This window comes from Oncorhynchus keta, unplaced genomic scaffold (genome assembly GCF_023373465.1).
Source record: "Oncorhynchus keta strain PuntledgeMale-10-30-2019 unplaced genomic scaffold, Oket_V2 Un_scaffold_29898_pilon_pilon, whole genome shotgun sequence".
Taxonomy (NCBI): Eukaryota; Metazoa; Chordata; class Actinopteri; order Salmoniformes; family Salmonidae; genus Oncorhynchus; species Oncorhynchus keta.
Window position 1 is genome coordinate 402,386 of NW_026290909.1, and position 18,277 is coordinate 420,662.

The 18,277-nt window shown below is 42.7% G+C and overlaps 1 protein-coding gene across 4 annotated transcripts; it reads right to left on the reverse strand.

The window, feature by feature from the left end:
* Window positions 1-1,727: 1,727 nt before the first annotated feature.
* On the reverse strand, window positions 1,728-18,192 carry LOC118378585 (uncharacterized). 4 transcript variants are annotated; one of them, XM_052515730.1, is made up of 14 exons: window positions 17,645-18,192; window positions 17,485-17,541; window positions 14,183-14,309; window positions 11,133-11,222; window positions 10,823-11,010; window positions 10,275-10,308; window positions 9,639-9,744; window positions 8,865-8,994; window positions 8,427-8,476; window positions 6,166-6,356; window positions 2,736-2,886; window positions 2,604-2,648; window positions 2,474-2,501; window positions 1,728-2,270 (listed from the first exon to the last, which is right to left on the reverse strand). In XM_052515730.1, the coding sequence occupies exons 1-14, from the start codon at window positions 17,694-17,696 to the stop codon at window positions 2,125-2,127; spliced, it is 1,395 nt and encodes a 464-aa protein (XP_052371690.1). In that variant the 5' UTR covers window positions 17,697-18,192; the 3' UTR covers window positions 1,728-2,124. The 4 variants fall into 4 exon arrangements, with proteins under 4 accessions (XP_052371690.1, XP_052371693.1, XP_052371692.1 ...); XM_052515732.1 differs by having other exon boundaries at window positions 1,736-2,270; window positions 8,880-8,994; XM_052515731.1 differs by having other exon boundaries at window positions 1,736-2,270; window positions 2,736-2,883.
* Between the last annotated feature and the right edge of the window lie 85 nt (window positions 18,193-18,277).

Genomic DNA, 18,277 nt, shown 5'->3' on the forward strand with positions numbered 1-18,277 from the left:
GTATCGTTTACCAACACCTCATTCAATAGCAGACTACCATTTATCAGCAGCTCATTCAATAGTAGACTACCATTTACCAACACCTCATTCAATAGTAAGGTTCCATCTACCAATAGCTCATTCAATAGTAGGGTACCATGTATCAATAGCTCATTCAGTAGTGTCTTTCCAAGTACAGTACTGTCTTTCCAAGCTAGTCAGAAGACTTCCAGTTTGGTGTAGCAGCAGTGAGGGCTCTTCGGTACGGCACGGTACTGTCTTTCCAAGCTAGTCAGAAGACTTCAAGTTTGGTGTAGCAGCAGTGAGGGCTCTTCGGTACTGCACTGTACTGTCTTTCCAAGCTAGTCAGAAGACTTCCAGATTGGTGTGGCGCCATTTCAGTTTGATTGCTTCAGGGTATTTTCTGTATACCAGGGAGCTAGTTTCTTATGACAAATGCTTTTTGTTTTTAAGGGTGTGACTGCATCTAGGTTATTACACAAGGTTAAATTTAGTTTCTCAAGTTAGGTGGTTAACCGATTTTTGTACTCTGACGTCCTTGGGTAGGTGGAGGGAGTCTGGAAGGGCATCTAGGAATCTTTGGGTTGCCAGAGAATTTATAGCACAGCTTTTGATGATCCTTGGTTGGGGTCTGAACAGAATATTTGTTGCGATTGCACTGGGCACCGGGCTCTCTAGTGTGGTTATCTGTTGTTTCAGTGTCTTCCTCTCCTCAGGGCACTGGGCTCTCTATCAAATGGAAAGGTCAACTGCACCTTCTTCAGGGATTCATCGGCACTTGTGAACTCAATTCTCTGTGTTCCAATTTTTTTTCAGGACTTTTATTTCCATGACTGATCAAAACTCTTGTCCTTCTGCAGCAAATGTATGGTGCAGACATATGGTGAGCAATATGTTTGGAACAGCAAATTACAATTAAATCGGTATAGAGTCGTGAGAATCACAATATATATCGTATCGCCACCAAAGTATCGTGATAATATTGCATTGTTAGGTCCCTAGCGATTCCCAGCCGTACTGTGTAACATACCTAGTACACTAGACAATATTGTGTCTACTTGACTACACTATCTATTACGCTATTTGGTCTACACTGAGTTTACAGAACATTAGGAACACCTGCTCTTTCCATGACATAGACTGACCAGGTGAATTCAGGTGTAAGCTATGATCCCTTGTTGATGTCACTTGTTAAATCCACGTCAATAAGTGTAGATGAAGAGGAGACAGGTTAAAGAAGGATTTTTAAGCCTTGAGACAATTAAGACATGGGTTGTGTATGTGTGCCATTCAGAGAGTGAATGGGCAAGACAAAATATTTTAGTGCATTTTAACAGGGTATAGGAGGTGCCAGGCACACCGGTTTGTGTCAAGAACTGCAAAGCTGGTGTGTTTTTCACACTCAACAGTTTCCTGTGTGTATCAAGAATGGTCCACCACCCAAAGGACATCCAGCCAACTTGACTCAAATGTATGTTTTGTGATCTTATTTGACCTGTTATTCAGTGTGTGTGCCAGATCACTGACACCTACAGTATAATCAGAACACTGAGCATGAGAATTACCAGTCGGGTAGTATTCTTGTATATTTGTTGCTTCAGCGAGTCTATCTGTAAAATACGTGTTTAGAATAGTGATAGTGCCCAAATTAGAAATGTGACTTAATATCATTGTGATTCATTTTGATACAGATGGCAACAATGTGAAATAAAAACTATCAAGAGTTTAACACAAATTATCTGATTTTATTTAGTTAAATATCAATTCAATTAAGTTTTAAATAATTATAAATGATTTATGAACAAACAGCGAAGTTTAAGTCTAGATGGTACTTTATCTTATAAGGTAGTAATTTTCATACAACAGTTGATGATATTTACTAGAGTAAATATTAAGAACCGCTAAAACAGATCTACAGTGCATGACAACAACAAAGAGTTGAAGTCCTCGGCATATTTCTAGAAATAACCAAACATGAAATGGAACTCATGTACAGTAACGTGGAAAAATCTCAGGATGCATCCAAATGGCGCCCTATTGCCCTAGAACACTACATGGCCCTGGGCAAAAGTAGTGCACTATATAGGGAATAGGGTACAGTAAGATGTGTTACAGTAAGATGTGCTAGAAGTTAAAGGAGAAAGGGAAGGAGTCCCCAGCCCCTGATCCTTTCTCTCTGCTGGTTGACGGTTGACCAGAACTCTTAGAGCTGAAGGGGAACTCAAATCCATCTTCTGACTTCTCCGACTCTGGCCGGGCAAACAGGAAGCCTTCAATAACATACATATTGCTATTACACAGAGGAAGAATCACATCAGGGTCTGTATTTATAAAATGTATAGGATCAGTTTCCCCCTGTCCATTTATTTTTTCATTTTAAAGGCAAAACTGATCCTAGATCAATCAGCACTCCAACTAAAAAATAATCACTTTTGAAAAGTATAATTTATTAATAGCAGACAGAATTTCCCACCTGATGGCGATCTGGATCCTGACGGTTTCTAAGATGACAAAAATAAAAAGGTAATAAATTAGCCACGTTCCACATTATGTCTGATACTGACACGACAGAGAATAACATTTAACAGAACATATAATGGTACCTTTTCACTGCTGAAATATGAGCTGCTGAAGGGGAAAGGAGGCTCCTACAATGAAACACAATATTAGAGTTTAATATAGAGTTATTGATGGATGGGTCATCATTGTAAAAAGTGTTTTTGATGTTCCCTCACTTCCTCCTGGCCTGAGCCCAGTTCAAAGCCACAGTGGAAGCCAGAGAAGTCGGGGGTGGTGGGGCTAGGAGCTGAGCTCATGGAGAACAGGAAGCCTGGGGATTTCACTGTGGATCCGTCTAGCTGACTAGGTGACCCACTGTGGCTACTGCTGGAGATATTATATAAGACTCATTCATATACATAAGTAAGCATTTATATACAACTGGGAGGTCTGCATCTCAAATGGCACCCTTTCCCCTCCATACAGTCGTGTCCAAAAGTTTTGAGAATGACACAAATATTAATTTCCACAAAGTTTGCTGCTTCAGTGTCTTTAGATATTTTTGTTAGATGTTACTATGGATACTGAAGTATAATTACAAGCATTTCATAAGTGTCAAAGGCTTTTATTGACAAATACATGAAGTTGATGCAAAGAGTCAATATTTGCAGTGTTGACCCTTCTTTTTCAAGACCTCTGCAATCCACCCTGGCATGCTGTCAATTAACTTCTGGGCCACATCCTGACTGATGGCAGCCCATTCTTGTATAATCAGTTCTTGGAGTTTGTCAGAATTTGTGGGTTTTTGTTTGTCCACCCGCCTCTTGAGGATTGACCACAAGTTCTCAATGGGATTAAGGTCTGGGGAGTTTCCTGGCCATGGACCCAAAATATCTATGTTTTGTTCCCCAGCCACTTACCGTAATTTCTGGACTATTAAGCGCACCTGAATATAAACCGCACCCACTGAATTATTTAAAAATGATTTTGTACATAAATAAGCCGCACATGTCTATAAGCCGCAGGTGCCAACCGGTACATTGAAACAAATGAACTTTACACAGCCTTTAAACGAAACACGGCTTGTAACGAAAATAAATAGGCTTTAACGAAACACAGCTTGTAACAAAAATAAATCGGCTTTAACGAAACACGGCTTGCAACAAAAATTAAACAGTAGCCGACCAAGAAAGTCATTGGTCACTATCTTCCTCCTCCTGTGCACTGAAACCACTGAAGTCATCTCCTTCGGTGTCAGAGTTGAAACCACTCAAGTCATCTCCTTCGGCGTCGGAGTTGAAACCACTGAAGTCATCTCCTTCGTGTCGGAGTTGAAACCACTGAAGTCAGTGTCGGAGTTGAAACCACTGAAGTCATCTCCTTCGGAGTTGTCAGAGTCGGAGTTGAAACCACTGTCATCTCCTTCGCCAGAAGTCATCTCCTTGAAACCACTGAAGTCATCTCCTTCAGAGTTGAAACCACTGAAGTCATCTCCTTCGGAGTTGTGTCGGAGTTGAAACCACTGAAGTCATCTCCTTCGGTGTCGGAGTTGAAACCACTGAAGTCATCTCCTTCGGTGTCGGAGTTGAAACCACTGAAGTCATCTCCTTCTGTCGGAGTTCGAGTTGAAACCACTGAAGTCATCTCCTTCGGTGTCGGAGTTGAAACCACTGAAGTCATCTCCTTCGGCGTCTGAGTTGAAACCACTGAAGTCATCTCCTTCGGTGTCGGAGTTGAAACCACTGAAGTCATCTCCTTCGGTGTCGGAGTTGAAACCACTGAAGTCATCTCCTTCGGTGTCGGAGTTGAAACCACTGAAGTCATCTCCTTCGGTGTCGGAGTTGAAACCACTGAAGTCATCTCCTTCGGTGTCGGAGTTGAAACCACTGAAGTCATCTCCTTCGGTGTCGGAGTTGAAACCACTGAAGTCATCTCCTTCGGTGTCGGAGTTGAAACCACTGAAGTCATCTCCTTCGGCGTCTGAGTTGAAACCACTGAAGTCATCTCCTTCGGTGTCGGAGTTGAAACCACTGAAGTCATCTCCTTCAGGGTCGGAGTTGAATAGCCTCAGAATTGCTTCATCCGATGTTGGATCGCTGCCCTCTTCAGCACGCAGCAGTCCAGCCTTTTGAAATCCCGTTGATGATAGTGGATTTTTTGACAATGCTCCACGCTGTCAGCAGCTCTATTTCCTTTTCCAACAGCCAGATCGATCACCTTCAACTTGAAAGCTGCATCATATGCATTTCTCCGTGTCTTTGCCATGATAAGGGTGACAAAATGACTACCGTAATCAGAATGATGGGAAGTTTGAGCGCGCTCGATTTACGTCACATTATGTGACGGTGCTCAGTTTTTTGGCGGCATGAATCTTGTGAAAGCGGGAAAAATCCATAAATTAGCCGCGTCATTGTATAAACCCGCGAGGTTCAAAGCGTGGGAAAAAAGTAGCGGCTTATAGTCCGGAAATTACGGTAGTTATCACTTTTGCATTATGGCAAGGTGCTACATCATGCTGGAAAAGGCATTGTTTGTAACCAAACTGTTCCTGGATGGTTGGGAGAAGTTGCTCTCGGAGGATGTGTTGGTACCATTCTTTATTCATGGCTGTGTTCTTAGGCAAAATTGTGAGTGAGCCCACTCCCTTGGCTGAGAAGCAACCCCACACATGAATGGTCTCAGGATGCTTTACTGTTGACATGACACAGGACTGATGTTAGCTCTCAACTTGTCTTCTCCGGACAAGCTTTTTTCCAGATGCCCCAAACAATCGGAAAGGGGATTCATCAGAGAAAATTACTTTACCCCAGTCCTCAGCAGTCCAATCCCTGTACCTTTTGCAGAATATCAGTCTGTCCCTGATGTTTTTCCTGGAGAGAAGTGGCTTCTTTGCAGCCCTTCTTGACACCAGGCCATCCTCCAAAAGTCTTCGCCTCGCTGTGCGAGCAGATGCACTCACACCTGCCTGCTGCCATTCCTGAGCAAGCTCTGTACTGGTGGTGCCCCGATCCCTCAGCTGAATCAACTTTAGGAGACGGTTCTGGCGCTGGCTGGACTTTCTTGGGCGCCCTGAAGCCTTCTTCACATCAATTGAACCACTCTCCTTGAAGTTCTTGATGATCCTATAAATGGTTGATTTAGGTGCAATCTTACTGGCAGCAATAATGACTGCACGTGTTTCCTTGCAGGTAACCATGGATGACAGAGGAAGAACAATGATTCTAAGCACCACCCTTCTTTTGAAGCTTCCAGTTTGTTGTTCAAACTCAACCAGCATGACAGAGTGATCTCCAGCCTTGTCCTCGTCAACACTAACGAGAGAAACACTGACATGGTGTCAGCTGGTCCTTTTGTGGCAGGGCTGAAATGCAGTGGAAATGTTTTATGGGGATTCAGTTAATTTACATGGCAAAGAGGGATTTTGCAATTAATTGCAATTCATCTGATCACTCTTCATAACATTCTGGAGTATATGCAAATTGCCAACATACAAACTGAGGCAGCAGACTCCAAAATGTATATTTGTGTCATTCTCAAAACTTTTGGCCATGACCGTAGTGTACTACTTTTCAGCAGAGCCCAGGGTGCACTACTTTTGACCTGGGCCCTGGGTGCCATCTCAGACCCAGCCTAGGATAACATCTGTTTTAACTATGCATGTCTTACTTCAGGGAGAAGGTTGGGGTGCTGGACACAGCTTTCATTCTAGCAGGAGTCTGAGGAGAGAATGCTGCTCCCATCCCTTCATTCTCCTCCGCCTCAGTAATGAGGGGTGTAGGCTGTTCGTCTCCTCCCTCAGTCCCCCTCTCCTTCACCTCCTCCATCCCCACTGTACTGGAGGTGTTCAGACACTCCTTCTATAAAGAGTCAAACAGATGTTACATAGCATATTTACATTCGGAAAGTATTCAGACCCCTTCACTTTTTTGTTATGTTATAACCTTATTCTAAAATAGATTAAATCGTTTTCCCCTCTCATCAATCTACACACAATACCCCATAATGACAAAGCAAAAAAACGTTTAAATGTTTGCGAATGTATAAAAAAAATTAAAGAATGAAATATCACAAGTCTTCTTGAGTATGACGTTACAAGCTTGGCACACCTGTATTTGTGGAGATTCTCCCATTCTTCTCTGCAGATCCTCTCAAGCTCTGTCAGGTTGGATGGGGAGCATTGCTACACAGCTACTATCAGGTCGCTCCAGAGATGTTTGATTGGCTTTAAGTCCGGGCTCTGGCTGGGCCACTCATGAACACTCAGAGACTTGTCCCGAAGCCACTCCTCCGTTGTCTTGGCTGTGTGTTTAGTGTCGTTGTCCTGTTGAAACGTGAAATTTTGCCTCATTCTGAGATCCTGAGGGCTCTGGAGCAGGTTTTCATCAAGAATCTCTCTGTACTTTACTCAGTTCATCTTTCCCTCAAGCCTGACTAGTCTGCCTGCCACTGAAAAACATTCCCACAGCATGATGCTGCCACCACCATGCTTCACAGTAGGGATGGTGCCAGGTTTCCTCCAGACGTGACGCTTGTCTTTCAGGCCAAAGAGTTCAATCTTGGTGTAACAGTATGACTTTACGTCCGTCCCCTCGCCCATACCCGGGCGCGAACCAGGGACCCTCTGCACACATCGACAACAGTCACCCTTGAAGCATCGTTACCCATCGCTCCACAAAAGCCGCGGCCCTTGCAGAGCAAGGGGAACTACTACTTCAAGGTCTCAGAGCAAGTGACGTAACCGATTGAAACGCTATTTAGCGCACACCGCTAACTAAGCTAGCCGTTTCACATCCGTTACACTGGTTTCATCAGATGAGAGAATTTTGTTTCTCATGGTCTGAGAGTCCGTTAGGTGACTTTTGGCTAACTCTAAGCGGGCTGTCATGTGCCTTTTACTGAGAAGTGTCTTCCATCTGGTCACTTTACCATAAAGGCCTGATTGGTGGAGTGCTGAAGAGATGGTTGTCCTTCTGGAAAGTTCATCCCATCTCCAATGAGGAACTCTAGAGCTCTGTCAGAGTGACCATTAGGTTCTTGGTCAGCTCCATGTCCAAGGCCCTTCTCCTCTGATTGCTCAGTTTGGCTGGACGGCCAGCTCTAGGAAGAGTCTTGGTGGTTCCAAACTTCTTCCTTTTAAAAATGATGGAGGCCACTGTGTTCTTGGAGACCTGCAATGCTGCAGCAATGTTTTGGTACCCTTCCCCATATCTGTGCTTCGACACAATCCTGTCTCGGAGCTCTACGGACAATTCCTTTGACCTCATGGCTTGGTTTTTGCTCTGACATGCGCTGTCAAATGTGGAACCTTATATAGACAGGTGTATGTCTTTCCAAATAATGTCCAATCAATTGAATTTAAGTTCAAGGATGATCAATGGAAACAGGATGGACCTGAGCTCAATTTCGATAAATAAGGTATTTCTGTTTTTCATTTTTAATAGATTAGAAGACATTTCTAAAAACCTGCTTTTGCTTCGTCATTATGGGGTAGTGTGTGTATATTGATGAGGAAAACATTACATTTAATCCATTTTAGAATAAGGCTGTAAGGTTACAAAATGTGGAAAAAGTGAAGGGGTCTGAATACTTTCAGAATGCACTGTATAACAAGAGCGTTACGTGGCCTCCTAAATGGCACCCTATTCCTTACATAGTGCACTACTTTTAACCAGAGCCTTGGGCACTGATCAAAAGTAGTGCAGAGTACACTTTAAGGGCATAGGGAGCCATTTGGGACGCATGACTGTATGCCGTATATAACAGAATCATGAATCTACAGCACAGTACTTCATCAGTGTCGTGTCACTGAATAGGTCTGTGTCCATGTTCTCTTCTAACTGATGCTGATGTTACTTGGAGTGTGATTTTACAGCAGTACCACGTTGTTGAATACTGATATTATTATATTCTAATAATAAAGAGCAGACCTGTTCCTCTAGTAAACTTCCCTCCTCCTGGTCTGAAGCGTGTATTCCATCTGGAGGACGGATTTAAAACATTTTACCACCAGAATCAATTTAAACTGGAAATGGGCCCACAAAGTGAAAGCCCAGAAATGAAGCATTGAAGATCCTAACCATTGAAGATCCTACCCATTGAAGATCCTACCCATTGAAGATCCTAACCATTGAAGATCCTAACCATTGGAGATCCTACCCATTGAAGATCCTACCCATTGAAGATCCTACCCATTGAAGATCCTAACCATTGAAGATCCTACCCATTGAAGATCCTACCCATTGAAGATCCTAACCATTGAAGATCCTACCCATTGAAGATCCTACCCATTGAAGATCCTAACCACTGAAGATCCTAACCATTGAAGATCCTAACCATTGAAGATCCTAACCATTGAAGATCCTAACCATTGAAGATCCTACCCATTGCCTCTGAGTATGACCACAGGTCACAGTGTGTGTCTCCTTGTGATGGAGGGTGAGCAACGGTCTTCTCTAGATGCTCTTCAATTCCCTCTCCGTGTTTCTCATGGCCATCCTGCAAAAGGACAAGAGGAAGATGACTGACCACTCTTGTCTAGACTGAACTGAGTCCCAGCATCCAGGCTAAAGATACCTTAGGCTTGGAAAGATGGGAGGAGGAGAGAGATACTTGGGAGAGATAGGTGGAGGAGAGAGATAGCTACCTGGGAGAGATAGGAGGTTGGAGAAATGGAGGGAGGAAAAAGATAGATACCTGGGAGAGATGGGAGGAGGATGAGAGAGATAGATACCTGGGAGAGATAGGAGGAAGATGAGAGAGATAGATACCTGGGAGAGATAGGAGGAGGAGAGAGATAGATACCTGGGAGAGATAGGAGGAAGATGAGAGAGATAGATACCTGGGAGAGATAGGAGGAGGAGAGAGATAGATACCTGGGAGAGATAGGAGGAAGATGAGAGAGATAGATACCTGGGAGAGATAGGAGGAGGAAGAGATAGATACCTGGGAGAGATAGGAGGAGGATGAGAGAGATAGATACCTGGGAGAGATAGGAGGAAGATGAGAGAGATAGATACCTGGGAGAGATAGGAGGAGGAGAGAGATAGCTACCTGGGAGAGATAGGAGGTTGGAGAAATGGAGGGAGGAAAAAGATAGATACCTGGGAGAGATGGAGGGAGGAGGAGAGATATATATATACCTGGGAAACATGGAGGGAGGAGATGTCTAGTGGAGACTGATGGTCATCCTCAGTCTGAGCCGAGGACTGTCTGTGAGACTCTGCTGCCGTCAATAGACCAGAGATGCTGAACAGAAAAGTTGAGAACTGCTCACCTTATCTGACACTCTTACAGAGGCAATAAGGACACTCCTGACCTATAAAACCACTCATCAAAATCTAGAACTGACCCTTACCTTAACCCTAACCAGTTCTGAAATTAAATATCTGGGGTGAGCTCTTTTACCATATGCTACTCCAAATATTGCAATACCTGATATAATCATTTTGGGCTGGTAATGACTATATCATTCCAGACTACAATAGTTCATATTTTATACGATATTATAATCACATTCTCATTAAATAATCTTTGTGTGGTGAAAAAATAAGGCTTAGTTAATTTATTTAGACTTCATTTACCGTATTGATACAGCCTAACAAATAAAACTGTTCAAATAAAGTATGGTCTTGAACATCACAATATACCTTCTTGCACTTCCCGACATATTGTCAATGTCAAATATTACGATATTCAATTTCATCATATATCGGCTCAACCCTAATCGTTTTGCATGTCAGTGAGTTTCGGTTGACATTAACCGTGCAAAAGGATACCTTTCCAATGGGTTTTCGATGGACAATGTCTGACCTGAGGGAAGAAAGAAATAAGCTTGTACTTCTTTGTACTGTACATCAAACCAAAGACACAGGATATTCAGTCGACTAAAACGTGTTAGTTACCTAGTAGGGGATATTGGTTACCATTTGGTTACCGAGTACAGTGTGTCTGACTTGCCTAGTTAAATACATTTTTAAAAATCCAGTTTCCCAACTCCAGTCCTCCGGTACAGCCAGCAGCACACCGGGCAAAGTCACTTGATTGGGGTTTGGGGCGGCAGGTAGCCTAGTGGTTCGAGCATTGGGCCAGTGACCGAAAGGTTGCAAGATCGAATGCCCAAGCTGACAGGGTAAAAATCTGTCGTTCTACCCCTGAACAAGGCAGTTAACCCACTGTTCCTAGGCCGTCATTGTAAATAAGAATTTGTTCTTAACTGACTTGCTTAGTTAAATAAAGATGAAATATAGTAATCCAGGGCTTGATGAATGGTTGACAAGTTGAGTCAGGTGTGTTTACTGTAAGGAATCATAGTCCCAGTAGTTACCTAGTAGATCCTGCAGAGCCTTCTCTTTGGCTGTTATCTGGTCCTCACAAACTTTAATCCTGCTTTCCAGCTCTTCTTTTCCTGACTGAATCATCAGCAGCTGCTTGGCCAGTGGGTTCTGGCAGTAACTCTCTTTGTGCTGCTGGAAAACCTTCCTGTAGCGCTCTATTCTCTCCTGGTACACTTTCCTACAGCAGACACATTGGAGTCCTAAGTATAACTGATTCAGTGTTACGGGTTGTCTAATAATTCAGTGCTTTTTCACTGTAAATGACCATGATGTAAATGTCAAGACAAAATGTAGGCCTACATGTCTTGATTACAGTTGTCTCGTCTCCTCTCCAATTCAGCCTGCAGCGTCTTCTCATACTGCAGCAGGAGGCCATTAGTTCCCTTTAGACTGCAAGAGAGGGGGTACAATGATACAAGAATTCACAGCAGGGCCTGCATTCACAAAGTGTCTCAGAGTGCTGTCCAGGATCACATCCCCCAGTCTATATAATGATATTCATTATCATCTACTGTAAAGGGCAAAACTGATCCTAGATCAGCATTCCTACTCTGATATGTTTTATGAATGCAATCCAAAGCTAGGATTGCATTCTTATATACTAGGGTACCAAACTACACTACATGCCTGGCTGTACATGGATCTTTATATAAACTAGGGTACCAACCTACACTACATGCCTGGCTGTACATGGATCTTTATATAAACTAGGGTGCCAAACTACACTACATGCCTGGCTGTACATGGATCTTTATATAAACTAGGGTACCAACCTACACTACATGCCTGGCTGTACATGGATCTTTATATAAACTAGGGTGCCAAACTACACTACATGCCTGGCTGTACATGGATCTTTATATAAACTAGGGTACCAACCTACACTACATGCCTGGCTGTACATGGATCTTTATATAAACTAGGGTATCAACCTACACTACAGGCCTGGCTGTACATGGGTCTTTCTATAAACTAGGGTACCAACCTACACTACATGACCAGAAGTATGTGGACACCTGCTCGTTGAACATCTAATTCCATTCAGCCAAAAGAGCATTAGTGAGGTCGGGCACTGATGTTGGGCGGTTAGTCCTGGCTAACAGTCGGCGTTCCAAATCATCCCAAAGGTGTTCGATGGGGTTGAGGTCAGGGCTCTGTGCAGGCAAGTCAAGTTCTTCCACACTGATCTTGACAAACCATTTCTGTATGGACCTCGCTTTGTGCGGGGGAATTGTCATGCTGAAACAGGAAAGGGCCTTCCCAAAACTGTTGCTACACATTTGGAAGCACATAATCTTCTAGAATGTCATTGTATGCTGTAGCATTAAGATTTCCCTCCACTGGAACTAAGACTAACTACCTTCTATTGAGGGGGTTCTATATCCTTAAAGTGGTAATGGCCTACCTTCTATTGAGGGGGAGGGGGTTCTATATCCTTAAAGTGGTAAAGGTCCTACCTTCTATTGACGGGGTTGTTTCCAGAGGCAGTTTGGGGATTCAAATTTTATGCGCTACGTGCTTATATCCTTAAAGTGGTAATGATTAATGAGGGGAAACAATTATTTAATACATTTTAGAATAAGGCTGTACCGTAACGAAATGTGGAAAATTCAAGGGGTCTGAATACATCCCGAAATTGAAAGGTCCTACCTTCTACTGGAGGGGAGGGATTCTATATCCTTATTCTTAAAGTGGTAATGGTCTATCCTTATTCTTAAAGTGGTAATCCTACCTTCTATTGAGGGGGAGGGGGCTCTATATCCTTAAAGTGGTAATGGTCCTACCTTCTATTGAGGGGGAGGGGGTTCTATATCCTTAAAGTGGTAATGGTCCTACCTTCTATTGAGGGGGAGGGGGTTCTATATCCTTAAAGTGGTAAAGGTCCTACCTTCTATTGAGGGGGAGGGGGTTCTATATCCTTATTCTTAAAGTGGTAAAGGTCCTACCTTCTATTGAGGGGGAGGGGATTCTATATCCTTATCCTTAAAGTGGTAAAGGTCCTACCTTCTATTGAGGGGGAGGGGGTTCTATATCCTTATTCTTAAAGTGGTAAAGGTCCTACCTTCTATTGAGGGGGAGGGGGCTCTATATCTTTATTCTTAAAGTGGTAATGGTCCTACCTTCTATTGAGGGGGAGGGGGCTCTATATCCTTATTCTTAAAGTGGTAAAGGTCCTACCTTCTATTGAGGGGATGGGGGTTCTATATCCTTATTCTTAAAGTGGTAAAGGTCCTACCTTCTATTGAGGGGGGGATGGCCTACCTTCTATTGAGGGGATTCTATATCCTTATCCTTAAAGTGGTAAAGGTCCTACCTTCTATTGAGGGGAGGGGGTTCTATATCCTTATTCTTAAAGTGGTAAAGGTCCTACCTTCTATTGAGGGGGAGGGGGTTCTATATCTTTATTCTTAAAGTGGTAATGGTCCTACCTTCTATTGAGGGGGAGGGGGTTCTATATCCTTAAAGTGGTAATGGTCCTACCTTCTATTGAGGGGGAGGGGGTTCTATATCCTTAAAGTGGTAAAGGTCCTACCTTCTATTGAGGGGGAGGGGGTTCTATATCCTTAAAGTGGTAATGGTCCTACCTTCTATTGAGGGGGTTCTATATCCTTAAAGTGGTAAAGGTCCTACCTTCTATTGAGGGGAGGGGGTTCTATATCCTTATTCTTAAAGTGGTAATGGTCCTACCTTCTATTGAGGGGAGGGGGTTCTATATCCTTATTCTTAAAGTGGTAAAGGTCCTACCTTCTATTGAGGGGGAGGGGGTTCTATATCCTTAAAGTGGTAATGGTCCTACCTTCTATTGAGGGGGTTCTATATCCTTAAAGTGGTAAAGGTCCTACCTTCTATTGAGGGGGAGGGGGTTCTATATCCTTAAAGTGGTAAAGGTCCTACCTTCTATTGAGGGGGAGGGGGCTCTATATCCTTATTCTTAAAGTGGTAAAGGTCCTACCTTCTATTGAGGGAGAGGGGGCTCTATATCCTTATTCTTAAAGTGGTAAAGGTCCTACCTTCTATTGAGGGGGAGGGGGCTCTATATCCTTATTCTTAAAGTGGTAAAGGTCCTACCTTCTATTGAGGGGGAGGGGGTTCTATATCCTTATTCTTAAATAATAATGATGTACTTAAAAAAGTCCTTGAATTTGACTTGATGACCCCTGCTTAAAGTATGTATAGTTATGGGCATATATTCACTTGCATTCCTCTCGTCTAAGTACACATGTGGAACTGCATGAAAACCTTTCTATTTTTGTTTCAAACCATTTTGAAATGTTGATTCCAATGTCACACAATGGCCCCATTATTTATAAAGACCCACCTACAAAAAACACAACAAACTTTTGCTTTACTTTTTCGTATTGCCTTTGAGATGCTTCACAATGTTCTGCTTATGATGAGATTCCTCCTCAAGCTTCCTGATGTTTTTCTGGATCCCTATGATGTAGGATTTCTTCTCAGCAACATTGGCTTTGCCGACTGGTGAGAAAATAAAATAAACTGATTAATGAACACCACACAGCTAAAACATAAGACAACCACAACAGAAATTGTTACCTATGGCCTGCCCTTGATATGATGTTATTAAAGGCCTGAGAGACTGTAGGATTGTTCCACTTTTTTGTTTCATCAAGTTTTTCAATTCATAGGTACAGAGTAAAGGAAACCTGGAACCATCCCTATGGTGAAGCATGGTGGTGGCAGCATCATGCTTTGGGGATGTTTTTCAGTGGCAGGGAGACTAGTCAGGATTGAGGGAAAGATGAACGGAGCAAAGTACAAATAGATCCTTGATGAAAACCTGATCCAAAGAGCTCAGGATCTCAGAATGAGGGAGAAGGTTCACCTTCCAACAGGACAATGACCTTAAGTACACAGCCAAAACTTAGTGAAAAGTCTCAATGTCCTTGAGTGGCCCAGCCAGTGCCTGGACTTGAACCCGATCAAACATCTCTGGAGAGACCTGAAAATAGCTGTGCAGCGACACTCCCCATCCAACCTGACAGAACTTGAGAGGATCTGCAGAGAAGAATGGGAGAAACTCCCCAAATACAGGTGTGCCAAGCTTGTAGCGTCATACCCAAGAAGACTTGAGGCTGTAATCGCTGCCAAGGGTGCTTCAACAAAAGTACAGAGTAAAGGGTCTGAATACTTATGTAAATGTGATATTGCCTGGTTTTGTTATTTTATAAATGTGCAAACATTTCTAAAAACCTGGCTTTGCTTTGTCAAAGTGAGTTATTGTCTGTAGATTGATGGCGGGACGGACTATTAAATTCATTTTAGAATAAGGCTTTAACGTAACAAAATGGTGTCTCGGGTCTGAATACTTTCCGATTGCACTGTATATACAGTATGTATATAGAATGGGGTCCCAAATGATTGACCCCCCTTATAAGGATGAGCAATAATGTCTCTATAAAATAAATAATTCAAATACTGAACTACTTTGTACGCTAAAGAAAATGTGAGATTATATTATTTTATGCTAATACAACCCAGAGAAAGATATTTTCTTTAATAAGTAATGTTTTCTCTCAAAAAGGTTGGGTTAAAGATTATTTACACCCCTAAAGATTCTTATAAATAATGTGGTCAAAAGTGTAGTATTTGGTCATATTCCAAGCACACAATGACTAAATAAAGCTTGTGACTCTACAAATGTGTTGGATGCAATAGAATATCAACGGTAAATAATGTACTGTATCATTTTGGAGTCAGACACTTCTACATTAATGTGGATGCTACCATGATTACAGATAATCCTGAATGAATGGTGAATAATGATGACTGAGATAGAGGGTAAATGATCAAACCACCAAGACATGCTAATCTCTAACCATTACCAATAACAGGGGAGGTTAGCATGTCTTGGGATTATGATCTTTGACCCTCTGTAACTTTGTCACTCATCATTATTCACGATTCATTACATTATAATAAAAGTGACTCCAAAATCACACAATATATTATATTACTATTGGGCACAAAATAACCTGAAATACACTAAAACTAACTGCAAATGCATCCAATAAGTTTGTAGAGTCACGAGCTAGATGTACTGTAAGCATTGCATGTCAGGAATATGGGACCAAATATACTAAACTCTATTTATATACGATTCTTTAGCGGTGTCAATAATATTGACCCCTACCTTTTTGAAAAAAAAAAAAATATTACCTGTTAAAGAAAATATATCTTTCTCTGAACAATTGTGTTTGTAAAAAAATATATTTCCCTTTTTTTCCGCATACAATATACAGTTGAAGTTGGAAGTTTACATACACTTTGGTTGGAGTCATTAAAACTTGTTTTTCAACCACTCCACAAATGTATTTTTAACAAACTATAGTTTTGGCAAGTCGGTTAGGGCATCTACTTGGTGCATGACACAAGTAATTTTTCCAACAATTGTTTACAGACAGATTATTTAACTTTAATTAATTCACTGTGTCACAATTCCAGTGGGTTAGAAGTGTACATACACTAAGTTGACTGTGCCTTTAAACAGCTTGGAAAATTCCAGAAAAGGATGTCATGGCTTTCGAAGCCTCTGTTAGGCTAATTGACATAATTTGAGTCAATTGGAGGTGTACCTGTGGATGTATTTCAAGGCCTTCAAACTCAGTGCCTCTTTGCTTGACATCATGGGAAAATCCAAAGAAATCAGCCAAGACCTAAAAAAAAAAAGGGTCGATCTCCACAAGTCTGGTTCATCTTTGGGACCAATGTCCAAACGCCTGAAGGTACCACGTTCATCTGTACAAACAATAGTACGCAAGTATAACACCATGGGACCACACAGCCATCATACCGCTCAGGAAGGAGACGCGTTCTGTCTCCTAGAGAGAGGGAGGAGGTGAGGGCCCTCGGAAAATAACCTCACACTCAACGTCAACAAAACTAAGGAGATGATGGTGGACTTCTGGGAACAGCAGAGGGAGCACCCCCCTATCCACATCGATGGAACAGTAGTGGAGAGGGTAGTACGTTTTCAGTTCCTCTGCGTACACATCACAGACAAACTGAAATGGTCCACTCACACAGACAGCGTGGTGAAGAAGGCGCAGCAGCACCTCTTCAACCTCAGGAGGCTGAAGAAATTTGGCTGGTCACCAAAAGCACTCACAAACTTTTACAGATACACAATCGAGAGCATCCTGTCAGGCTGTATCACCGCCTGGTACGGCAACTGCTCTGCCCACAACTGTAAGGCTCTCCAGAGGGTAGTGAGGTCTGCCCAATGCATCACCGGGGGCAAACTACCTGCCCTCCAGGACACCTACAGCACCCGATGTCCCAGGAAGGCCATAAAGATCATCAAGACATCAACCACCCGAGCCACTGCCTGTTCACCCCGCTATCATCCAGAAGGCGAGGTCAGTACAGGTGCATCAAAGCAGGGACCGAGAGACTGAAAAACAGCTTCTATCTCAAGGCCATCAGATTGTTAAACAGACATCACTAACATCGAGTAGCTGCTGCCAACATACTGACTCAACTCCAGCCAGAATTCACATAGAAGCGATGGACTAACGGTATCCCACTTCTGACACCAATGTAGCTGTTAACAGCTGGAGCGGGGCTTGAACCTGTCACCATGAGATAGCCAGTCACCCCATATCGCCTTCTGTGAGGCGACACCATCACTTACTTTGAATCTGTTGATTGATCTGATCCCTCTTCTGAGCGATGTCCCTGGTTTGCAGAGCTATAAATCAGCAAAGAAAAGCAACCAGTTAGCCATTGAACTCCTGTAAATCACCAGCTAAGGTTAGGGTATAGTGGAATAAAGGTCAAAGTTGAAAACATACCTAGCTGGAGAAGTAAGCTGTCCATACTGCCCAGGGAATCATGGTCATCCATTTCAATAGGTCAAACGGTTAACAGTTAGCAAGCTGTTAGCTAGCTAGCATTACATACACCTTTATTAAGCAAGGTGCAGCAGTAAAACAAAGAAACTACAGCTCACTTTCAACACAAACGTTTAGGCTACAAATCATAAAAAAATATATATATATGTATTTTAAATCTTGGCTATAGCTGACTAACTGACTGACTTGACGCGCTAGCGAACTAAGCGTTACTTCAGTTACCATCTGCGTCGACTGCGTTGTTAAGGCGACCACGCGCGCGCGGCTGTCCGTCTTCAACTCCAGCGCAGCGCTTTGGCGCCATCTACCACCGGAACCTGCAACCGGAACCTATTCATTAATCGAATGGTTGTCCTTTTTCTCTTATAGGTACAGCTGGTGGCGACAAAACACTTTACATTCTTATTGTCAAACCTTGACGCGCTGGTTGAAACGTGCCAATGCGGGGTAGTGGGAGGAAGGAGGGAAGCAGAAGTGTAGTTTGAAGTTGAAAGCACGTCGAGTACAGTTAGCGAGAAAGATGAGTGAAGTGACGACAGTGAAGTCCAATAATTACATTTACATTTACATTTA